Raw genomic sequence first — 24,356 nt, 5'->3', positions numbered from 1 at the left:
GGGGGGGGGGGCACAGGCGGAGCAGTTCGTACAATGAGACGGCAGAGAGTGAACCGAAAGTGCGCTATGCCCGAAGCACGGGTCGTCGGCACATGCGATGCCATAGAGAAGAAACTGACTATCCGCAATTGTTCCCTTTCTGCGCAGAAGGCCTAATCATTGCGACTAGTGACAGGAAAGTCGGAACTACGATCAGTCGCTAATAGCTGTTTAGTGAGTATATATTTGTTTGTCGCTTCTAAGGCCTTGGTTAGCCGAAATCTTAGAGCAGTGCAGTCGCACCAATTGAAAGCGTGCGTACTTGCCCATATCGGAAGCCGGGACGCTGATCGATCTGAAACGCCGAGTTTAGCCGATCGTCATGCCATGTTCAATGAACTGACTCCAGGGCATCTCGAGCCAAAACTTCGCTTGGCGCGCATGGGTCCAAAGCCGCCACTGGAGTTGACAATGGCTTCATCCCGCAGATCGTCGCATTGAGGTCATTACTGCCACCCCAGCATATGATGAGCTGAGCGATATGTACGGCAGAAAAACTTTTGTTTCCTCGAATGACTTTCTTCCGAGCTCACAGACACCGCCATCCCGAACCAGCGCTGTACAGGAAGAAAAGATTATCCGCGGCTTAACTCCGCTCAAGTCGATTAAGACATGTGAAAGCGCTGGTTGGCAGGGGGAAGCTTTTGCTTGGAGGTTTACCAAAGAGAAACTGGAGTAACTAGAGTTTGGAGATTGGAGCAGTGCTAAACGTCTCGCTTCTCAGTGCACACCTGTACTTGAAATTCACGCCATGCAATTGGAGGAGTGTATGGCGTCGGTTCTAATTCCTGTCGCATACTACCGAGAACAACTAGACACGCGGATGAAGGCTAAATGGGAAGTGAAATGGCATGACGTCACTCTGAACGCTGCACAAATAACGGTTGCGTCACAGCTCTGATACGAATTCGTGGTATATTTGTCGGGCATACAAGGGTTAGGCGACTTGGCTAGGCTGTGCACCTCCGGATTATGGATTTCGCTCCAAAACCTTTTATCGGTATATCACTGGGAGAGGCACAGAGTACAGGATACTTGCCTGATCTGAATTTTATGTCGAGGCCAATTTAAACAAGAGAAAGCCTCTGCCTACGCCGTAGATATATAGCAGGCAAAAATACTTGTGTAGTAGTTTATTCTGTCCGTACCCGTCTTCACTGTGTTCGACTGCAAGGGCTAGAAATACCTGACTGGCTAAATCACAGGCGGCGTCACAATCTTATGTAACCTCCGCGAAGAGGCATCAGTCGAGCTCGTGGCCAAGTTTTCATTTCGATGTTTCGTAACTTGTGCAGGGTTTAAAAAGAAAACAGCTTATATTCCCTGTTTAGGCACCGCAGCTCGGTATTCAGTCGGATCGTGAGCGGAAGGAGGGCGCACTCTTCGCTCCATCGTTGGTGAGCCAAGTGGGGATGCTTCTTAGCCGGCGTCGTGTAGACGCCGGCGGCCGTGCTTGCCGCCCACGTCGGCGACTCACTGACCCAGATTTCGGGAAATGAGAGCTATGCTAATGGTCTAGTCCACGCCCCCTCCCCTTGAGTCTGGTTTAGTTTGCGGGTGCTGCCGTAGACGGCGACGTCCCGCCTTCTCCGCCAGAGGCCAGTTCTGTAGCGGCACTCGTATCCGGCTTCCTGGCTCACAAGAGACGACCACAGTGGATAACAGGCTTGTGCTGGCCGACTTTGTCGTCTTTTTTGTTGTTTTCCGACACACTTGTTGTCGAGCTTAGTGTCCGGGCTGAGCTTCCGCGAAACTCTTAAAGCCGTTTTTGTGTGCGAGAGATGACAGCGAAGCATTTGGAGTTTGCTCGCTCGACAGAAAAGAAAGAAAAATTGCAGACTGTCAGCCCCTCCTTTAGGAATTGCGGGGAGTCCCGCTCGCCCACTAGCAACTCACTCACTCACTCACTCACTCACTCACTCACTCACTCACTCACTCACTCACTCACTCACTCACTCACTCACTCACTCACTCACTCACTCACTCACTCACTCACTCACTCACTCACTCACTCACTCACTCACTCACTCACTCACTCGATCACTCGATCACTCACTCACTCACTCGATCACTCACTCACTCACTCGATCACTCACTCACTCACTCGATCACTCACTCACTCACTCACTCACTCACCATTTCATTCATTTACTCTCTTTCTGTTTCACTCTCAGGGTTTAAATTTTTTCTCTCCTTCACTTGTGGTCTCACTGTCATTCTTTCCCACTCATTCACCGTTTTACTGCATTTCTCTGCCACTCACTTACGGTTTTATTGTATTTCTTTCTCATTCACTCACTGTTTTACTGTCTTTCTGTCTGATTCACTCACTGTCTTACAGTCTTTCCCTCTTATTCACTCACTGTTTTACAGTCTTTCCCTCTCATTCACTCACCGTTTTACACTCTTTCTCACTGACTCACCGTCTTATTGTCTTTCTTTCCCACTCATTGTTCTACTGTCTTTCTCACTCACTCTTTTAAAGTCTTTCTCTCACTCGCTCGATCTTGCTTGATCACTCACTCACTGTACAAACAAGATAATGGAGATATGAATCAATCAATAGCCCAGTCCATGAACCGATCATTCTATAATCAATGAAATAAATCAGCTCGCCATAGTTCCGCCTTTGCTGCTCAATTTCTGCAAAAATTCAGCGACGGGCTAATAACATACAGCCCCAAATTATCGACCGGCGGCTCCGCCCGTTGCGCCGTCTTTGCAAACAGAAATCGATGCCTGGCAGCTATCTGTGGTGTTCCGTTCAACGTCCCTTCTGTACAGCGATAACCGCATCGGCAGGCAAAACACAGCGGTCACTTACACCCGCCCGCGGCCTGCCAGCGTGGCCAGTCCGCGGAAAGCGAGTGAACAAGCGGTGTTGCGAGGGCCATTATAGGAGCGTTCTGCAACTGTCAGGATGTCTAGCTGTGCGCTCGGAGGCCGTGACGGGCGAAGTCAACCATGAGAGCCTATAGCAGTCTGGGAGGCTGCTGACTAGTTTATGTGCTACATGATGGCACATCATAACCTTTCAAAATGCTGCCAACGAGCTAAACTATGCGTAAACTCTAAGGATGCCCGGTAGTTATGAAATGATTCCCACTCTTGCCACCGCTGCTGTTGTTTTCCGGCGACCTTCGCGATCTATGAACGCGAATAATAATTCAATTTTTTTTTCTTTTAAGTATTGTACATTGATGGGATATTTACTTCTCTATAGACGCTCATTGCGCCGCTAAGTTTTATCCGGTGCTCAATAATTTGGAGTTTAAAAATGAACTCCCTTTCCTGCCACTCCTTTGAAACCAATGTGTATGGCTGCTAACGTCGAGATTAATACGAATTTCATGATGCCTGTGTTGCAGGGGACAGCGTTTGTTTTGTTTTTTTTCTAGCCTGTGAGATCCGCCACCGAAAATGTTTAGGCGCGTCATCGCAGTTTGTTAGTAAAAACGGCAATGGCCGCATTAGCTCTATTCCTCTGGCGGCCAGCTTGTATTCATTGCGTAATAATTGCATGTTCGATGATAGTAGTCTACTTTTAATTAATTCGCAGAGATCAACCGAAACAGGCAGAATTTGATTGGCCGTCGGCATCCATTTGATTTCGGAGGTGCCTGTCTGTGTTAACGAACTCCACGTGGCCTCGTTTAATTCAGAGATGCATAGCAATGTCCAAATTATCAGCGTGTAGACAGTAGCGCTCTGCAGCACTCGGAGGGCGCTTATATTTTTTGGGGGTGCCGGTGAGGTCTTAGCGGCGGTTATTACACGCACTCCTCTCCTGCAAGGCCATCAGGCTTCATTCGTTTGTCCCACCCTCCTCACGATAAATACTACAAGACATCTGTACCGCATGTTTCAGCGCAAACTTGTTCAGAGCGGTGCGGTAACATTTCCGCGCCACGGCGCATGGCAGTGTGACTAGCTCACTCGTGCAAAACTATATTCTCCGTGTCTGGAGTAGTTACAAACCTACTGCTCGTAACGCCGGCGGGAAATCGCCGTAATGGATATTTTTAACCGTTAGTTTGGAAACTTCTGCAGCGCCGCGCTTTTCTGTATTTTATTTCCCCGCTCCATATTGACGACCGCGAATTTCGGGAGTGCGTTATGACCGCGCGCTTGAGTCGCAGCGTCTTTAACGATCCCGCAGTGTCGCCGTGAATCCGTAGAACGCGTATATTCGCTCATGACTTCGGAACTCTGCATTCGTGCGTGGCGATGTCGAAGTTCCACCAACGTAGCACTGGTTTAAGAAACGCAGTGTTTTTCGATGTATACGTTTTCAGAGTTTGATGTAAGTGGTAGGTACATTTTATAATACCCTCTCCACCCATGCAGAAGATTGGGGGTTCGGTCACCAATGTTGCCGTGCGCCTTTTCGTCTGCTGCTGAACTTTTCATAAAGCGTTGTATTTTGCGGAATTACTCATTTACACCTGTTTGTGCACACTAAACACGTATGCAATTGCGCCGTTCGGCCGGACTTACGCGCCAAAAATAAAAATCGAGCCATCATTAGCAATAGCATTCGTTCTTCCTTCCGCTCCGCTTATAACACGCGGATGTCGTCTTGTTATTTCGGTCAGCATTTGGATTCTCTTTCTGCAAAATGGGGTGCAGAACGCTTAGCTCGACATCTGGAACTCCACAAAAGCTTCCAACCCGAATTCTTTATTCTACGCAAGTGGTCTCTTTGTATATGAATGGCAGGCTCACCTCCGTTCAGCTGTTCTGCTCGAAGCAAATTCTGTATAAGCAGGTCAGTCGCAAGGGATAATGAACTGTGCGCGCGAAGCGTCTCCATTTTTTTTATCTTGAGGGGCGAGAAGCTGGTCGGGTATGATCAGTTGGCACGCGACCTAATATCGACATGACATCGAGCGTTTTCGAGAAGAGCGCAGCCGAGCAACGACCGAGGCCATTTGGGTCTCTTGCTCCGTATGGCCAAACCGCATTATGTTCTCGCTTCTTCCTTACATTCTTATCGTCTTTCCCGTTTTTCTTCCCTTACATCCCTTCGGCTGCACCTCCTCCCCTTTTCTTAGTTTCTCGGTGCCGCGCCCCAGTGTATGTGTGAAAAGCATTTTCTGCGGCCCCGGTCGAAGACGGTCGTTGACCCCGGCACAAAACATTCCATCCCTTTTCTTCGTTTCCCCTTTTCCCCGGTCTCTTCTTTCCTTACTGTTCTCTCTCGGTTCGTCCTCACTCCCGACCCTTCCTTCAGATCGAAACCGGAAGTGACGCACGTCCCGTCCGCGTGTTTTTCCTCATTTCCCGCGCTTTCCTCTTCCCTCTTCCGCTTTCGTGGAACCCCCCTCCCCCCTCTCACTGTCGTCGCCGCACAGTACTTCTTTCCGCACTTCCTCTTCCGACTCGTCGTCTGTCTCCTTCATCGCCTTCTTCACTTCCGGCGGGCTGCGGGCCAGTTTGAGAAAGGAAGCTCGGATGACTTTGTCCAGGCTGTTCGGACAGCCGCTGTCGGGCCAAAAAAGTTGTGCAGGCGGGCGGCAGCGTCTTCGATGACGTGGGTGTGCGCTGCTGTGCTTTGAGGCTGCGCATGAGACCCGCGGTGCCGTGATGTCGATTTTCAGTCATACGGATGGCTTTCCCGCTGCCGCGCGGTTTTAGACTTTTCAACCGGTTTTCTGGGACGTGGAAGCGTGCGCATGCATAACTTGTCTTCCTTTTGGGGAACGACGCAGTGGGGACAACGGTTCAAGGTGCGCCTTGGGCTTAGGACACCGAAGGGTGTCCGAGGCCTCAGGACATCCTGCTGGTCCGTGGACAGTTCACAGTATCTTGCAAATTGAGTTACTTGCTTGTGTAGCGCAGGAATAATAGCACACCCACTCTCTCCTCCCGTCTCCCGCCCCCCCCTTTTTTTTTTCTTTGTATTGCTCATTGGCTATCCCGCGCTTTGTACCCATTACCATGTGTGGTTAGGGATCTCGGCTACTGTATACAAGGGGGCCGAATGGAATCCCGGCCGCGGCGGCTCCTTTTCAATGGAGGCGAAAATCTAGTCTTCCGTTTGCTGTACGATATATAACCACAGGTGGTCGAAATTTCTGGAACCCTCCACTACGGCGTCTCTCAGAGAAGTTCGCATGGTCAAGTGGATGCAGCTAGCACAGAACTGGGTTAATTGGAGAAATATGGGAGAGGCCTTCGCCCTGCAGTGGGTACAGTCAGGCTGATGATGATGATTATCGCTGCTGCTTCACTCGTCCTGATCGTGGCTCTTGAGCTAGACTGGCAAAATGTAGCGCTGTGGTGAATCAGAACGACGAAGCAGTAAATGCTACTATATCGCAGTTTCTTCTTTCATCATCCACCACGTGAACTATACGGAGCTTTGATGTCACACCGTTGTTCGGCTCTTGAAACCGAAACTAGGGAGACAAATAATTAAAATACAAATGACTTGTCTTTCGTACGCGAATATATACGTGGTTGCCGATATACGTATAGCAATGCCTTACGTATTATTACAGGGGTGAAACCACACAACCAGAGAATAAACTTCTGTACTCCTATAGTATTCTTCTTGGTGCTTGCGACATGACTTGTGAGTTTATTGATTTGTGGTGAGTGCATGGTGTTGTATTAATAAAGCACCGTTCTTCTGGTGTATATGGGGCAACTTCAAAGCTCCTAACATCACGTCACGATTTTTTGCGCATGTAAAGAAAGGAGGAATAAATTATATCGGCTTTCTGGTGTAGGCTGCCAGGTGTTGCATTATAATATTTTAGCTTATGCTTATTTGAGTTAGAAGCTTTCATTTCTCTACTTTCTTTTCATTCACTGTGTGGTTTTAATTTGGATATTTACAAGACAGTTGTGCTTGAGGTAAAATAGTTTGCAAGGCTCCTCTCTTTACATTCAATTTTCTTTCTTTCTTTCTTTCTTTCTTTCTTTCTTTCTTTCTTTCTTTCTTTCTTTCTTTCTTTCTTTCTTTCTTTCTTTCTTTCTTTCTTTCTTTCTTTCTTTCTTTCTTTCTTTCTCTCTTTCTTTCTCTCTTTCTTTCTTTCTTTCTTCTCTCTCTTTCTTTCTTTCTTTCTTCTCTCTTCTTCTCTTTCTTTCTTTCTTTCTTTCTTTCTTTCTTTCTTTCTTTCTTTCTTTCTTTCTTTCTTTCTTTCTTTCTTTCTTTCTCTCTTTCTTTCTTTCTTTCTTTAAATCGTCAGTTCGATCTTGGATTGTTTTAGGTTACCTCGTGGTACACACTTTTCGTTTGATTAATTACCGGAATTCGATCCAACTGCAGGTTTTCTTCCTACGAGGTTGTTCCTTGTGAGATTTCAGCGCATGGCTCTTCCCATGTGTAATCTCATGTATTGTATCTGAACACACTTTTCTCATTTTATTATAGTGTTAATTATCGACTAGGGTGGGCCCTGGTTTAACCACATCAGCAGTTTAGACCAAAGCAAAATATGAGCAATGACATAATACTAGTTTGGTTCATTAATAGTGAGCGGTCTTGCTTTAGTGTCGCTCGGAACGTCGCACGTTTGGTCGAGCGCGCGACACATTTATGCGGACGTGCAATTCGCGATACGTGTCTCTAAAGAGAGCGGCGATGCGAATAAATGTGGGTCGTATAATTTCCTCCATATTCCTTTCTTTTTTTCTTTGCCGAGGCTCTCTCGTATGGACTTCGCAGTGCGCCTCGTGCCATATATGCGCGTCCCGCTCACCGGGCCGTGAACTGTAATAACGTTTCCCGGGCTCGGGTTGCCCGCGACTCCCTGAGTCCTCACAGCGGCGGCTGCTTCGCGCCATGAAAGCTAACGCCCGCTTCGCGACACTCTTCGCCGTCACTTTAATGAACTGCTTCGCGCGTTGTAAATCATGCGGTTACGGCGCTCGCTGCGAGGCCGCCGACTGCACTACCTCCCCCCCCCCCCCCTTTCACACACACACGCTCTAGCCCCCTCTTTCTATTTTGCATTCCGTGCCGCATATATGCACGGCGCGTAGTAATGCAAGCTATTTCACGCGCCACTGGAATCGCGCGGGTAAAGTTTCGTCTCTAGATTGTATACTATTCCTGCGTTCTTTTTCTGTTCAACTTTTATTCTTCTGTATTTTCAAGCAGTCGCTCGGGAATAAATGTCACCGATTGGTACGCTGCAACCTTCATTTGAAGCTATCTGCACAACCTCCCACCGCCCCCCCCCCCTCCCCCCGCACCCCCCCCCCCCCCGCCCCAACCACACACACACATTGGTGATTTTTGTACACAAGCGTTGAACGAACAGAACTTTCCTGCTCTGTGGCTCGTCTCTACCTATTTTTTTACGTTTTTCCCCCGCCATTCCTTCACCCTTCTGTCCCATTCTCATTTCCTTTCTTTTTTTTTCTTCTTTCGATTACATATGCTCCGCAGCGTTACCAGTTTCTTTATAGGTTTCTTACGTATGCGTTTATGTGCGCCGGGGTTCTCAATCTTTCTTTCTTTTTACCTTGCTTCTTATAGTGACTCCACCGCGGCGAGCCACAGCGCATATTCGTCGCTGGTCCGCCGGGCATATACTTTCATGCAGGGGAAAACAAAAAACAAACGTGTGCACTGCGATGCTAGCGCGCCTAAAGACCACCAAAGGACTCATAAGTTAGTCTAGAGCCCTCCATTTGAAAATTTACAATTTTAAGTATTTCTTGGTGAAAATGCACCGCCGCTGTGGCTCAGGGTGGCAGACGACTGAATCCAAGGGCTCCGCATCAAATCCCGGCCGCGGCAGTGATTTTTAAAAGGTGGTGTCACTGCAAGTGGCCCAAATTTTCGAAACCCTCCACTGGGACATCCTTCTGAGCCTCAGTCGCTCTTGGGTGTCATAACCGAGTCCCCCCGCGGTGGTGCAGTGGTTAAGGTAGTTAGCGCTCGTCAATCGTCTTATGTGTCTTTATTTGTCCATTTGTTCTTTATGTTTGAGCTTAATTCTTGACGTAACGCTCGACTATTGTGCCCGGGCTCGATCCCTATCGCCGGCGGATGCGTTTCGATGGAGGCGAAACGTAGAGGCACCCGTACGCTGTGCGATATCATCATCATCATCATCATCATCATCATCATCATCATCATCATCATCATCATCATCATCATCATCATCATCATCAGCCTGACTATATCCACTGCAGGGCGAAGGCCTCTCCTATTTTCTTCCAATTAACCCTGTCCTGTGCTAGCCGCATCCACTTGACCCATGCGAATTTCTTAACCTCATCCACCCACCTAATTGTCTACCACGCCCTGCTACGCTTACCTTCTCTTAAAGGAGACCATCGGTTATCCTCTCTTCGAACTACGTACATGTCCTGCCCTTGCTCATTTGTTCTTCTTGATTTCCAATACAATGTCAGTAACTTGACTTATTTCTCTGGTCCACACTGCACACTTCCTATCTCTTAACGTTACCCTTATTATTTTTCGTTTCATAGCCCTCTTCGTTGTCCTTTTCTTTAACCTCCTTGTTTCAACACCATTGGTCAGTACCGGTAAGATGCAACTGCTGTACAATTTCCTCTTGAGTGATACCGGTAAGCTGCTAGTCATAAGGCATGAGTACCTTCCAAATGCGCTCCACCCCAATCTTAATTTCCCTTTCGTGGTCACTACCGGTTCTAAGTATAGACATATTCGCCTACCACTTCCAACGCTTTGCTACCTATTTTAAACTGCTGTCACTTTCCCAGGGTGTTCACTATTATACCTTAGTCTTCTGCATATTAACCTTTAGGCCTACCTTTCTGCTTCTCCTGTCTAAATCATTTATCATTATTTGCAGTTGCTCCCCTGAGTTACTGAACAAGGCAATGTCATCAGCGAATCGCAGATTACTGAGATATTCTCCATCGACTCTGATGTCTAACTGCTCCCACACTCTCTAAGCAAGCTGTAAATAGCACGGGGCTCCTTGCCTAACACCTTTCCTAATTGGAATTTTATCACTTTCTTTATGCAGAACTATGGTTGCTGTGCAGCCACTATATATAGATATCTTCCAGTACTTTCACATATGGCTCACCTACACCCTGATCTCGCAATGTTTCGACCGAATCAAATGCTTTCTCGTAGCCAGTGAATTCTATGTATTGGGGCTGGTTATATTTAGAGCACTTTTCTATCACCTTTTTATAGTGTGGATATGATCGATGGTATAGTACCCTTTTTGAAATCCTGCTTTATCCTTTTGTTGATTATGGTCTAAGGTTTTCCTGATCAGCGATTACATTGGTGAATACATTGTACGTAACTGATAGGAAGCTGATTGGCCTGTAATTTTCAAGTCCTTTGCGTCCCCTTTCTTACGAATTAAGATAACGTTGGCGTTCTTCCATGATTCCGGTACTTTCGATGTCTTCAGACATTGCGTTTTCAGGGTGGCCAGGTTTTCTAGCACGATATCCCCTCCGTCTTTCAGCAAATTTGTAGTTACCTGATCCTCCCCAGTTGCTTTCACTCTCTTCATAGCTTCTAAGGCTTTAACCTCGTCCTTCGTTACTGGCGGAACGTCTGATTGCTCTTCATTACAGCCAATTTAATTTTTGTTCTGATTACCGTGGCTTCTGTAGAGGTGTACGTCCGTATAGAACTCCTCGCCTGCCTTGATTATCTTGTCCATGTTAGTAATGACATTGCCCGCCTTGTCCCTGAGGTGCATACATCTAAATTTTGCCTATCCCTGATTTCCTCCTCACCGCTTTTACGTCCGTTCTTTAGAGCATGCTCAATTTTTCCCATGTTACACTTCCTTATGTCGGCCGCCTTACGCCTATTGATTTGCTTTGATACCTCTGCAAGTTCTATTCGGCCTGTTGGGTTGGAGGCTTTCATACTTTGGCGTTTTTTAATAAAATCTTTCGTCTCCATAGTCAGTTTACCGGTATCCTCTCTGACAATTCTAATGATATCTCTGAAATTATTCTTCATTGCTTCTAGACGAAGGTCGGTTTCCTCGGTTAGCACTGAGTATCTATTCTGCAGCGAGAGCCTGAATTCTATTATTTTTCCCCTTACCGCTAATTCATTGGTGGACTTCTTCCTCAGTAATCTTTTCCTGTCCCTCTTCAAATCCAGATTAATTCGGGACCTTACCATCCTGTGGTTACTACATTGTACCTTTCGGATTACCTCTACAGTCTTCATACAGCCGGGGTTAGAAGAGAGTACGAAATTAATTTCATTTTTTGTCTCCTCGTTAGAGCTCTCCTCTTTGATCCTCGTTTTTTTTTTTTTTTTTTTTTTTTGCGCTACCTTCAATATGGATATAAGATTGAACTAGCCCAACTTTCAACCTTACATATAAGAGACCCTCTGAATTTTTTCCTGCTTTTGTTTTTTCGGTTTCCCCATCAGTTGTGCTTAACTGTACGAAAGGTCTTCAGGTAATGTTGCGTCGATGGTTGTTGTTGCGACTGTAGGAAGAAGGAAAAGAAAATGCGCGGGCGTGCTACTCCCTGTAGCTGAACCACTTCCGCTGCCTCGTGCGTACAGAGAAGAAAATAGATAAAGAAAAAGAACAAGAGGGAGAGAGAGACGCGTGTCGCAAGAGCCGTCATCCGCCACCGAAGTGGTGGCGGGTGCACTGACAGCCTACAACAGGCACACTCGCCGGTGGCAGGCGAGCCTCCTCCGCAAACGGTGGTGGCCTACCATTCCCGACCCAGTAGGGCCAGGAGCAGCCATCCCCTTCTCATCCCTCTGGTTGCCCGCAAGCAAGCATTGAAATAGGTTGTGCGATGTGCGCTGAACTTTACTACCGGGAACTGACTGTTCTTTCGTGCGGTGTCATCAAGCTGCTGCTTTAAGTCTGCTTACGATACGCTTTGGCATTGTCAGTGACTTGCAGAATGAACCTTCAAAAAGCATGCGCACAAAACTTGCTCCCCAGTCACGGTAGGAACAACGACTCTGATGGGGAAGCTTTAAACTACGCTTGGCTGTTTCTAGTTGTTGCTGCTGTGCGGGGTCGTCATATGGCCTGTCCGACGTTGTGGATCGGCCAGTACCAAGACCGCGCATCACCGGCAACAACAAATTGCGCGCTTTGAACTGCGCACTGCCGGTCGCGAACAATGGCGTGATGCTTCGCTGTGTACGAGGTTCTTGTCAAGAAATAAGCAAGGAGTCACCACTCCCAGGAGGAGGAGGGCTGGTCGACAATGGGGGGCATTGTGACGCGTAAGGCGGAACTCTGGACAACGTGGCAGCGGTTCGCCACAAAACAGGCCTTTTGAGAGATTGAAAAACAAAGTTACGAAAGCGTAAAAGAAGGCGATACCTTTACAAACATGTAATCTTTTCAACCTCGCCACTCGAGCGTTTTGAGGGCGCAAATTTCTTTTCGTTTCGGTTAAAAAGTTTTCCACAAGGCAGTATTATGGAAGTATAAGCGATCGTGCCGGAACAATGTGCTCTGGGTCAGCGCGTGCGTCACTCCGCTCTCGCGAAGCGAGTTTCAAGCTCCGGCCAGTACATCCTCGCGAAGCTTTTTTTTTTTTTTTCTTCGCTAGACAAAGAAGGTCTTTGTGCAAAGGGCGGCATTTGGGTATTTGACTTGCCCGAGCGTTGCGTTTCGATGGGATGACCACAGCGATGACCGTAACATAAACGAGCACAAAAGGAGAACAGTATTCAAAAACATCTTCTTTTACTGTCTATGGCACGGCGGTCTATGGCAACAGCTTTATTCCTCTTGCCTTGCCGGGCTGTGTTTCACGTGAACTGTATTCGATGTGATGTTTCACCGTAAAGGTGCGGGCTGGCATCTCCTCTCTTTGTTATGGACTCATCATGTTCTGGGCGGCTCGCTACTTACAGATGCGTCGGCAAGTGCTTGCGTGTCCGCGGGCAGCGTTCTCTTCGGACGCTTGCAGTCCACCGCTGAGGATATGCGTGTGGTGTAACTGCTTATCGGCGATGGGGACGTAATCGGCCCTGAAGCTGCGCCCTGTGCAACTATGTTCTGGTTTCCGGTGAGTCTCACCCATCACTTCGCAGAGGGGCAGGAAACTTCCGCTGAGGCCGGTGCCTTTCATTTTAAGACGCTAGCGCCAATTCTTTTCGTAGCGGCTCGAGAAAAGACTATTGAAGCTTTCTAAATATATATATATATATATATTCATGCAGCTTAGCTTGGCCAAGTCTGAATATGCGTAGTAAAAGCTACTAAACGGATCGTTCACAAAGTCCGTCTGGAATATTTTCGTCGCCGATGCCCTGGCTGCAAACCGTATGGCGTACTAGGCGATTCGGCGCGTCTTCTTGCTCCATTTGACCGGCATCCTTCTCCTCCTTCCTCTTCCCTTCTTCTATGGCTCGGAGCAATAAGGTGCCAAAACTACCACGCATGCGCAGTAGTGACTAGCGACGCTTTCCTGATATGCACCGCTGACTATCCTAGTGTAGAAATTTAAAAAGGTGGTTGTGCACAAATTAAACCATCGCCGACGAAAAGGGATAATTCCCTATGCTGGCGGGTTGTTAGCTCGGCCGCCGCCGCATCTTATACATGCTCAGGGAGTCACTTCTTTATCATTCCATCAGTCTTCTTCGATCACCAGATGCGCTAAATAGATTAAATCGAAACATGCGAAACTTTCCTACTCCTGACTTCGCCGCCGGCTCTATATATTCGGGGGGATCACAGCGCCAAAAAAAAAAAGAAAAAAAGGAAATTACTGTATAGGGGGAAGGTAGTGTTTCCAGAAATGTATAACAGATCATGGGCATCCGTTCAACTGTAACCTCGAGCGGAAATTCGCTCGTCCAAAATGCGTGGTCTGGTTCGACCGCATCAGTCGGTCGACGGGTAACTGGAATCGGCAGTTATTCGGGGAAGAAGAGTCATATAACTCGCCGAAGGTCGGCAGTGAACGTTTTTTTCTGCTTAGCGTTCTTTCGGAGAATAATTGTGTGCCTCCTGAAAGTCATGAGCAATGCGGCCGATCCATGGGCTTAACTGTTGACTGCAAAACACCCAGCCAGATTCGGGGAATTGTTTTGGTCGCGACTCTACTCGGTTCTCATCAGTAGCTCGCCGCTTCCGCGGTCCTCCGTCTTTGCAAAAAAAAAAAAAAAAAAAAAGAAAAGCAAGAAATATTAGAACGGCGATACGCAGTCCTAGTCTTGCTTTTCTCTTAGTTTAGTTCTCTTCTGGGTCAACCTATTACACTCCCGCTTGCTAAACGAGCACGAGCACGCGGTGTTGTGTTTTGAGGCTGCGTGCGCGTGCTGTGACTAAACGCATGCATTTGCGGATTTCGGTTCTCTTGAACTTGACTATTAAGCCTGCTGGAGAATATTCACCCCGACGCGTCGCTTAGTGTTTTTAGCGAGCCGCGGCTGATGGGTCTCTTATGAGGGTTCGCCCGGCGTTTTCAGTGCGCTCGCCTAATGCTCCGCTAATGTTGCCCGAGCTCTCACCGATCGCTGCGGTCGAGACGCAGTCTTCCAGAACTACGACGTGGCTGGAATATACTTGGCCGGAGAAAAAGAGTGCCACCGGAACGATGGCGGCTGCCTAAAAAGAGAAGGCACTGCGGGGCCAAAAAGGCCGTCCGGAAAAGCGCGCGAGAACAAACACCCACACAATATCCTGTTTACCCGCTAAATCAACAACACAAACGAGAACAATATCAGTGACCTAAGACATTTGCGGGTGGGCCTCAAGCAAACTACTGTGTACTGTACCATAGTGTATATATTTCTTTTATTTTTACCTACCCTTTTCTTTCTCCCTATCACTCACCTGTTTTTATTTCCTCTACCTTCTCCTCGCTATCCCTTTATTTCCGCCGCTCCAGTTCAGGTGCTTCAGATATCAGATAGCAGATACCGGGGCTAGCAAACATCTTTTCTTTCCTTCTGTATATACAATAAATAACCACTTACCACCACCACCACGAGAACAATATTACAGTAGAGCTAAATAGATGACAAAACATGAGAGGCGCGTACGCGCACGCGCGCGCGCACACACGCACACACACACACACACACACACACACACACACACACACACACACACACACACACACACACACACACACACACACACACACACACACACACACACACACACACACACACACACACACACACACACACACACACACACACACGCACGCACACGCACACGCACGCACACGCGCACGCACGCACGCATGGATGTGTGTCTCCTATATTGTGCTGCGTGTTTCATCATCATCATAACAAACGAGAACTTCTGGAAGCCGATTTGCGTTTCATAAACGCTGGGGTGAATAGGCAGACTGTAGTTAAGGGGGTACTGCCACGTGATCTGCTTCAGTTCGAAAACTAACACATTTTTCTCCATGTCATAAATTCAGAGGTCAATTTGTACTGGCTGTTCCCGAGAAGAGCAAGCGATTGTCGAGAATAGCGAGTTTTTCGAGATAAATAATTCGCGACCCTACTGCACTGGTGGGGGTCATAAAGCGTGTGGGACGAATTCTTCATTCCATGGTTGACTTCAAATCTGTTAACTTCTTGCTTCAGCCTCCTGCTTCTTCACTGGAAAGAAGTATTGTCTTTGATTTGATCTAATGTCTGAGTGATTATAGGCTTGGTTACAATTTGCGGACTGTACCGTCAGGGCATTTAAATTTTGTTAGACATGCGGAATTGCAATTATACGTTTTCGCACTGGGGCGAGCAATTCAGGTTGTGCAGGTGCTTCCAATTTTTCGGTGGGGGAAGGGTCGCAAAACGAGACTATCCTCGTCTACCTCGCTTCCACTCGCTTGAGGGAAAGACCCAAAGGAGCACGTTCAATCCTTGCCTCGTCACTTTCTGGGCGTGGGCATTCGGACTCTGTAGCCGCCGTGGGCGTGTCCGATGGGTCTGAACGGCCGAAATTTAGCACCAAGTACAATTGCATTTTTCCACATCTAGTAATTCCTGCATTTGCCCTGTTGTCGGTAGCTGTTGCTACACGTCCAAGTGCGTAGCTGCGAAAATAAATAAGCTAATTAGTAGATTTTGTATATTGCCATTGCAGCCTATATTTGTTACAATTTTTATGACATCCTTCAACACCGCCGCTGTGATTTCGAAAGAATCTTCGCGTTATCTCAGAAATCCTCTATTGTGCGTCCCAATATTCGGTTTGTGCGCACGCTCCGTGCACAACATATATATAGTTGCGCTGTGTCTTCAGTTTAGCGAGTGCCGCTCCAATCGTTGGTTAAAGTCAGTACTTAGCGCTGTGGTATTGTAGGAATGTATCGCGCAGTAACTTCCTCGCAGCGGATGCCGATGCTAACACGCTTTGTAGACCACAGATCCCATATGCGCCCGTTCGGCAGTAGAGCCCGTCGACGTGGCCGAGCGAAAGAGAGGCACCAAGCCAAAGAGGATTTCGCCGAAAAAGAGAATTTTTCTTTAACTACGAAGTTTCTGAGAAAGCTGTATAGCTTTCCTGTGTAGCCGTACGGCTGCGCTTCGGTGGGCGTCACTGAGTAATTACTCTTTTATTAAAAGAAGCATAAGAGCCACGAGCTCTGCGCAGCTCGCCCATCGGACACCCGATACGGCCCGCCGGGCAGGATGTGGGCCTCACTGATTCCAGGATTTACAACTTGTAAAAAACAGCGCAAATACTGACTCACTAGACAAAACATGCGACAAACAGAGCGTTGTCTGTTTCTCTGTGTTTGCGCGGTGCTTCAGCAACTAGCCTGCCAATACGTTTTGACAGCATCAACAAACAACAAGTGTTCTAGAAGGCTTTGCCTAGAGGCCTCCTCTCTCCGGCTCCCCGCTACTGCGCTGACCACTCGCGCTCTTTTTCGCTTTGTGAAAACATTTCCAGGCACTTATGACCGCCTGGAAGTGTGAAGGAGAAAACTGCCGCACGCGACAGTTTGCATATGGCGGTTACAGAAGGACTATTTACCTTGTTTGAATTTACTAAGCATCGTTTGAGAGAAATTTAAGGAACCGTTCGCCTGTTGTAAGTTTGTCCTATTGACGGTATTAAATGTAGTGGTCCCTTTGTAACTGCGCACCCTTCAGTGTAAAACTGCCGGGACTGTTGGAAAAGTCCCACAAGGTGGGGGATCTAGCCAGCAGAGGTTCAATTGCTAGACGGAGTTTTCTCCCTTAACCTTGTCTGGCCGCCCCTAAGTTCGGGCTCCGATAAGTTTGCAGTTCATAAATCCAGCTCTCTACTGTTTCATAAATTTCAATCCTTGTTCAACGTCCTCAATGACAACTGCGCTAAAAGGTATCGGAATAGAGTCAAGCCGAGGCAACAACAGCAAAACAAAAAAAAAAGAAAAAAAAATGGCCAACACACAGTAGAATTTCTGCATATTCACACGAGAACAATGCAGTACTTGTAGCGCGTACCATATCTTGGTAACAAGGAATAAATTGCAAATTGTAGCACGTGCAAACATAGACCAACCGAATCCTTTTAGTCTGTCGGCCTTCTCACGTACTTCTAAAACCTGCTGGTTCCAATATGACTCACTGTCTCGGTAGTTTTCCAGTGGCACTCCTAAATACTTCACTGGAGTTGTTACCCAAGGCATGTTCACGAAATTCGCAGGGGTTGTGGGCCACTCTCCATCCCAGAAACGCAGACACTTATCCCAGTTCACAGCACTACCACTGACAGAACAAAGGTCCTTCGCCAATTTGACAACACGGCGAATGCTTTCGTAGTCGGCACAGAAGATTGCAATGTCATCGGCATACGCAAGTATGCTGACCTCTGCTGCATGCAAACGAAAACCTCGGATACTGCTGCTCTCGACAATGCTTAGACAAAAAAATAGGTTCAATATACAAGCAGAAAAGCAATGGCGACGGGGGGCAGCCTTGACGCACAGAGCGTTGCACTTGGATGAGCTCACCCACCTTCTTATTTACTATCAGGCGCGTCGTGCACTCTCTGTACGCCATTGCGACTCCTTTGAAAATAACTGAGCTCACATTTGCATACTATAAAACTGATAACAAGACATCGTGCGGCACCTTGTCGAAAGCAATCTCTAGGTCAAGCTGGAGCATGGTAACACTCTCACGCAAGGCGTCGCAACACTCCAGCACAGACCATGAAGTAATGTTCTTTATGTGTAAAATCTGATAATAAATTTGGCAATTAAGAAAAATATTGCCGACGATTACGTTGCTTCCCAATGTGAAATTTGAGCGCAGCTCATCAGCTGTTTCACCTTTTCGATAGATTGAGGCAAATATTTCGAGCAAGACACGTATGTACAATTACAGACAACTTTTTTTTTTTTAATTTTTCACACGTATTCCTTCAAGAAACAATCCACTAATAGTTCTTGGCGTTCATGAAAGAAGCTTTGTGGTCGGAGAAATGAAGACAGCAATTAAGTTATCTGGAGGTTGCGGGAAACAGCGCGCGGGCTTCCATAGGAACGTTGCGCGACGAACAGATAGTAGCGACTGACTGATGCCGCTGACGCCACTAGCGACTGAAGAGAACGTGACTCTACGTTTCGGCTTGTAATGCACGCACCATGATCCGCTGATAGCGAGCCCGCGTTTCGGCAACCAGAGAGCACCCTCGCCGCTACGCAGGAAGAGGGGGGGGGGGGGGGGGGTGACGCGCGCAGCGATCAGAGAACACGCGCGGTCGCCGCCACGGAGGAATAGGAGGGGAAAAGGAGAGCGCGCTGCCCCATCTGCGGAGCTGGTTACAGGGACAGCCAACGCCGACGCCAACGCCAATGACGACGCCGACGACGACGCGAAACGCAGGAACGGGCGCCAAAGAGCTGCGCTCTAAAAAGAAGTTACGTAGCGGCAAGTTCGTAGCGTGCTGCCTTCTGTTATAACCGTACGTTGCGAAGAGACGAGGAAATACGTGACGCTGCGGATTGGGGCGTGGACTGCTGGGACGTAGGAGGAGGTTAGGGAGTACCAAGAGCAAGCTGCTGGGAAAGAGCGAAAGAGAGAGGGGGAGGCGGGGCGAGGTTAGAGAGGGAGGAAGAGACAAAGAGAGAGACGAGATTTGTTGGAGCCAAGTTCTGTTTGCCGTAAATAAGTCCTCATCCTTTTCATTGTGTGCAGCCCTGCCCGAAGCTTTTTCCCAAGGAGCGGGCTTCTTCCCCAAACCCTTTGTCCCCATTTTCTAGGAAAACACGTCGGTTGATTTGTTTCTCGCGAGGAGCTTTCGCGATCTTCCCAATTTTGTTGCACTCGTCAACTCTTCGCGCTGCTGCGACAGAAGAGTGGGGAGTAGTACTGGCCCCCTCCCCACCTTTTTGTTTCTCCGTTTCCTTACCTCCCTAGTCTTGTCAATATCGTACAGGTTTGCTCTTTTTTTTTTTTTTTTTTCAGCGATGAGAGAAAACCAATTTTATGGCGGTTCTCTAGGGAGACACACCGCAGGAGGGGCCCAACCATTTATTTGCTGAGCGAAGGAGTTCTTCCTTTCCTTTTATCCTATGTTCGGCTTACTTAAGGCAAGGAAATGTTGTTCGCGGCGGTGTTCCGAATGCACTTGCTTGTCTCTTCGGTCTCGGAAGGTCGCTTGCGAAAGTTACATCTTCCAACGTCAGTCTTATGACAGAGAAAAGGGGTGCGACGAACTCGTGGGGTGGTAGGAACGCGTCGGAGCTCCGTCAATTCTGTCTTTGAAAAATAGATTACGTGTTTTCCTATTTCCGGTCGAGCGACAGCGCACTTTTCGCGACCGGCAGTCGGGCCAAGTTGTTTTTCGCTGTGAGTGGCCGGGATTTTTTTTTATTTTGTGATTGCTTACTGTTTCGAAAATACATGCTCATGTCGAGCGCAAGGAAGGATAAGTGGCTAAGAGAGCGGTAATCTGAAAGCTATTACCTTCAAGTGTGAAGTCCCCATGCCTTTGTAGGAGAGACTTCCCCTCGGAATAAGGCTTTATGCGGGAAAGCCAGCCTGCTTGAAGTAGCTTTCTTTTTAGCTTTCTTTCTTTCTTTCTTTCTTTCTTTCTTTCTTTCTTTCTTTCTTTCTTTCTTTCTTTCTTTCTTTCTTTCTTTCTTTCTTTCTTGTTCTTTTCTCTTCCTTCCTTCGTTCCTTCTTTTTCTTTCTTCTCCTCCCCTTATTTCTCCGTCGTTTTCTTTTTTCTTCTTCCTTTTCCTTCCCTTTTCTTTCTTGTTGCTATCCTTCTTTTCTCTTTTTTTATTTCTTCTTTCTTTTCTTTCCCTGCCTTTTTTCCTCCTTCTTTTCTTTTCCCGTTTTTCTCTTTATTTTTCACTTCATCAGTCCGTAACTTAATATTCTTTCTTTCCTTCTCTTTCTTACATTCTTTCCTTCTTTCGTTTCTTCTGTCGTCCCTTTGCTTGTTACCTGCTTCTTTTCTTTTTTCATATTCGAGATACAGTTGTTGCGACCGTATGACACGTAAAACTAGACTGTATTAAAAAAAAATTGGGTCCGTGTAGCTTTTTACTCACTAAGCAAAAAGCAACGGCCTAGAATCGCGCTATTTTTCTTCCTTTGCATTTACGTTGTATGAAAATGCGCGAACTAGGGGCGCACGGCTGAACAGTCACTTATCAGAAGTGAGGGAAACTTCTAATTTGAGTACCTGAGCTGCGTCGCAGTGTGTCACCCGTGTCATTTTGCGTATGGTGCATGTCTAGGACTTGGTCCCCTATACCCCCCTTTCTTCCTGTCACATCTCAAGAAACGAAAATGGAGCATGTCATTTGAGGTTTTGAAGTCAGTGATTAAGGACCAGAAACTCGCACTTCCAAGTAGTGATCTGGCGGCTCGGTTAAAGAAGAGAGCGCTTATTTCTGTCGATGATAGCGTGTCTTTTTTTTTTTTCTTCTTTATTTTCCGCTCTATTTCCTTTGGCTTGTCGAGAACTCAGGAACTCACCTTTCCTCTTTGCTGGTGCTTCTTTAAAGGCAGGCGAATGCGAGTAAAATTGACAGACGGAGAGGAAACCCCACGTTGTTCTTGCAATTACTTCCGGACAAAGCGTGAAAAGGTTTCTTTATTCCTGCTGCACTTCGCTCCGTCTTAGAAGGGATGGGTTTGCATTGCAATCCCAAGAAGGAACCTCACTGCGCTTATCGGCAGAGTGCAGCGCAGGAAGAAGGGAGATTAAGTGGCGTGATCCGTCCAGTGAAGCCACGACTTGCTGTTTCTTTTGTCGTTTGCTCCGGGCATCGGCGGTACTATCTTGTTTCCTGCTCGCTGTTTCGAGCGGACGTGAGGTTTTTTTTTTTTTTTTTTTTTTCGTTCGAGGTAAAGAGCGACGATAAATGCTGGGCTAAGCCGCACCGCGCCTCTCTCTGCGCGTTGGACCGAAAACAAAAATAATGTATTAACAAAGTGAGCGTGACAAAATGAAAGATGGAAAAGAAATTTCAGTGGGGACTGTTTTTTTTTTTCTTTCACGGCTCGTCTGTACTGTGCGGTTCGTTTCCTTTAGCACGCGCCTGGTTTAGTGACTAAAGTGGCCCTTGTGACGTTTCTTCTCGATTTTTCTCGGTTATTCCGTTCATTGGTCGAGTTGTTGTCTTTGTATAGTTTTCCGGCGTTCAACGTGTTGCTTATATTTTATAACGCTCTGTATTTCTCATATGATGCAGAGAACACGTGAAAAACGAAAGAACGCCAAGAGGAGAACACATCCATTTTGTTTGTCGGTGGTGAGGTAGCAGGTTTAGGGAGATTGTCCCCTCAGGCAGTGAAAAAGGATCGATGGATAGAAAAAGGCTGTTTTTCAATATCCCCTAAGAAGCCGGCTTCGAGAGATATATATATATATTTTTTTTCATCTCGCCTTGGGCAACATGTGTGGGGAACAGTCTCAGTGTACCAAGTGTTGCTATGGCTACTAACCTGACCAGCGATCACACATTTTTATATTTTCATGTCGTTTCCTAGTCCCGACCAAACAGGGCAGGCCAGTTTTGTCTCGCGCACATGCATTACTGTTTTCATGGCAGCGGTCGTTTCCGCGTCCGAGTAGACGGGCTTTGTACCTTCCCACGAGTGTCGCATAACCTGCGGGCTGAAGGGACACTAAAGCCGGATTATGGGAGATGACCAGAGCGACTCAGCGCGATTTGGAGCCTTCGGGGCACACCCGTTGTCCGGAGTGGAAGCCGAGGATTTGGAAGCAGATGCTGGAGAGGCGTGGACGGACGAGACATCAGCGAGAGCCTTCTGGCGGACATCAGGAAGCTAGCATAACTAACGGGAAAGAAGGGGTAAAGAGGATTTAGGGTTCGTTTCCTCCGTAGGGGGTTGGTGTCGCTACAAGCGAATGAATAACGAGGCACTGCGGGGCAGTGTTTGCTTTATGCGTGTCCATTATGCAGGATCAGCTTTGACTCTTGAATTCCTTTGTGGCGGAAGCTTGTGTTGGTTGCACATGCATTTGTATGGCTAACATTAGCTCTTTCGTATGTACGGTGTATCTTTGATGCATTACTGTGCGTCCTTCTCAGTCGTATGGAAGAACGCAGTAGTTCGTCTGGATGCAAAACATGTGCTTCAGTGGTAGTTTGCCGTGGAATACTGGCGTAGATTATTAAATGCACTCAGATTATTTATAATTGAATCTGTCGTTGCTACGGGCAGCTGATAATTAATTGCCAAGGACCTTGTACACATTAAGGGCATGCGGTAGATGCTGCCACTTCCTACTGCGTAATGCGTTATACCGAGCACCGGAGCCGTCGCACGACTGAAGTCCATCCAATGACATCGATCGAAAGAGCCCAGGGAGAAAAATAAGAGAACGCAGCGATAAGAACATACTTTGTCGTCCGTCATCGAAGCGGCCCCGAGAAAACACGGAGGGAAAGTTGGCGGATCAGAGGTGTAAGAAAAACCTTCGGCACACCGCAATGAAATGGCCGGCAGAGAAATCTAATAAAAAAAGATAAGCAATTAACAAGCCAGACGCAGCACTTTCTTATCACTAATTTCATGAAAATTTTGAGCAGAAAATGGGCTTTGGTTTGGTTTACAGGGATTACCATCCTAAAGTTACTCAGGCCGTGAGAGACGCCGTAGTAGGTGTTCTGGAAAGTTTGGCAACCTGGGGTTCTTTATCGAACACTCGCAGACGGGTCTGCAGAGGTTTAAGCTGCCAATTGGATATTTGTTTTAGAGCGGAAATCCCTACTGCTCACGTCTGTCAAGGTCAAGTTCAATGAAGAATGTTTTCATCATCATGGCGAGCGTTTGGCCTTGACTGCAGGTGCGCTGCATGGATCCAGCGGCGATCGCGTCTTATTCCTAATTGTTCGCTTTCTCTTCGAAGCTATTTAAAAAAAAAAAAAAAGAAGCAAGAGGTTCAAGCAGCAGCTTGGTTTCGTCGTTTCTGCCGCTGTTTTACCGCTTGAGAGGAGGAAAGGGTGTAACAGTTGCTTTGTTGGCTCTTCCAGTTTCTCCTTGGCTGTGGCGCGAGCGGACCGTGCGCGTTAGCTCTTCGGCTGTTACTTCAGGCCGATCATCCAGCAGAGCGTCTGGCCCTGTATATCCGGCTTTAGAAGAGTCACACGTCGCCAATTTTAATAATAATAATAATAATAATAATAATAATAATAATAATAATAATAATAATAATAATAATAATAATAATAATAATAATAATAATAATAATAGTAATAATAATAATAATAATAATAATAATAATAATAATAATAATAATAATAATAATAATAATAATAATAATAATAACAATATCAATACTTGGTTCACAGGAAGGGAAAGGCGCAGTATCTGTCACACTTGTGTCTGTGGACACCTGAACCGCGCGCCCTAAGGGAAGGGAGGAAGGTGGGAGTGAAAGTGGAAAGGAAGAAAGAGGAGCCGTAGTGGAGGGCTACGGCGTAATTTCGACCACCTGGGGATCTTTAACGTGAGCTGACATCGCACAGCACACGGACGCCAATTTTATGCTGGCCGCGTTTTTGTGTAGGACGTTTGCAGCAAGCGCATGCAACAAGTGTATACATTCCAAAGTTTGTGGCCATGATTTTGGCGCATCAACGTTCGAGTACGTCTCCTGGTCCATTAATAGGATATTATCTCGCTTGTAACAAATTGCAGCACGAAAAATAGGCGAGGTGTTCGTCGACCGGGCGAGCAGTGCTCCTATTTCGAAGGGCAGCCAAGTGTCAGTGGCAAAAGCCACCTGCCGCAGCTGACAAGTGGCGATGTGGAGAAACAGAAGCATTCCCTTTCCTTCTGCAGGAGAATGGCGGGAGGCACGACGGACTGGGATATCATATCAGCAAGGTCTCTTAACGTGCTATTCAGTGCTGTGTAAATGGAGTCGGAAAGGCATAGT

The 24,356-nt window shown here is 47.2% G+C and overlaps 1 protein-coding gene across 5 annotated transcripts in view; it reads left to right on the top strand.

The window, feature by feature from the left end:
- LOC146180365 (uncharacterized) overlaps window positions 1–24,356 on the top strand; it is a 451,687-nt gene that overhangs the window by 333,876 nt on the left and 93,455 nt on the right. The window contains exon 1 of one of the 5 annotated variants that reach the window (XM_084579563.1): window positions 12,884–13,029. The exons of the other annotated variants lie outside the window; for them this stretch is intronic. Coding sequence (XP_084435689.1) covers window positions 13,015–13,029 — 15 coding nt within the window. The 5' untranslated portion in view covers window positions 12,884–13,014. Of the gene's footprint in view, window positions 1–12,883; window positions 13,030–24,356 lie in introns of those variants that run through there. 5 annotated transcript variants of the gene reach the window in all.

The sequence above is a fragment of the Amblyomma maculatum genome, chromosome 9 (assembly GCF_055883805.1).
Source record: "Amblyomma maculatum isolate TAMU_Amacu chromosome 9, ASM5588380v1, whole genome shotgun sequence".
Classification (NCBI taxonomy): domain Eukaryota; kingdom Metazoa; phylum Arthropoda; class Arachnida; order Ixodida; family Ixodidae; genus Amblyomma; species Amblyomma maculatum.
Note: the sequence above shows the minus strand (reverse complement) of the source record. Positions and strands in the feature narration are given on the sequence as shown.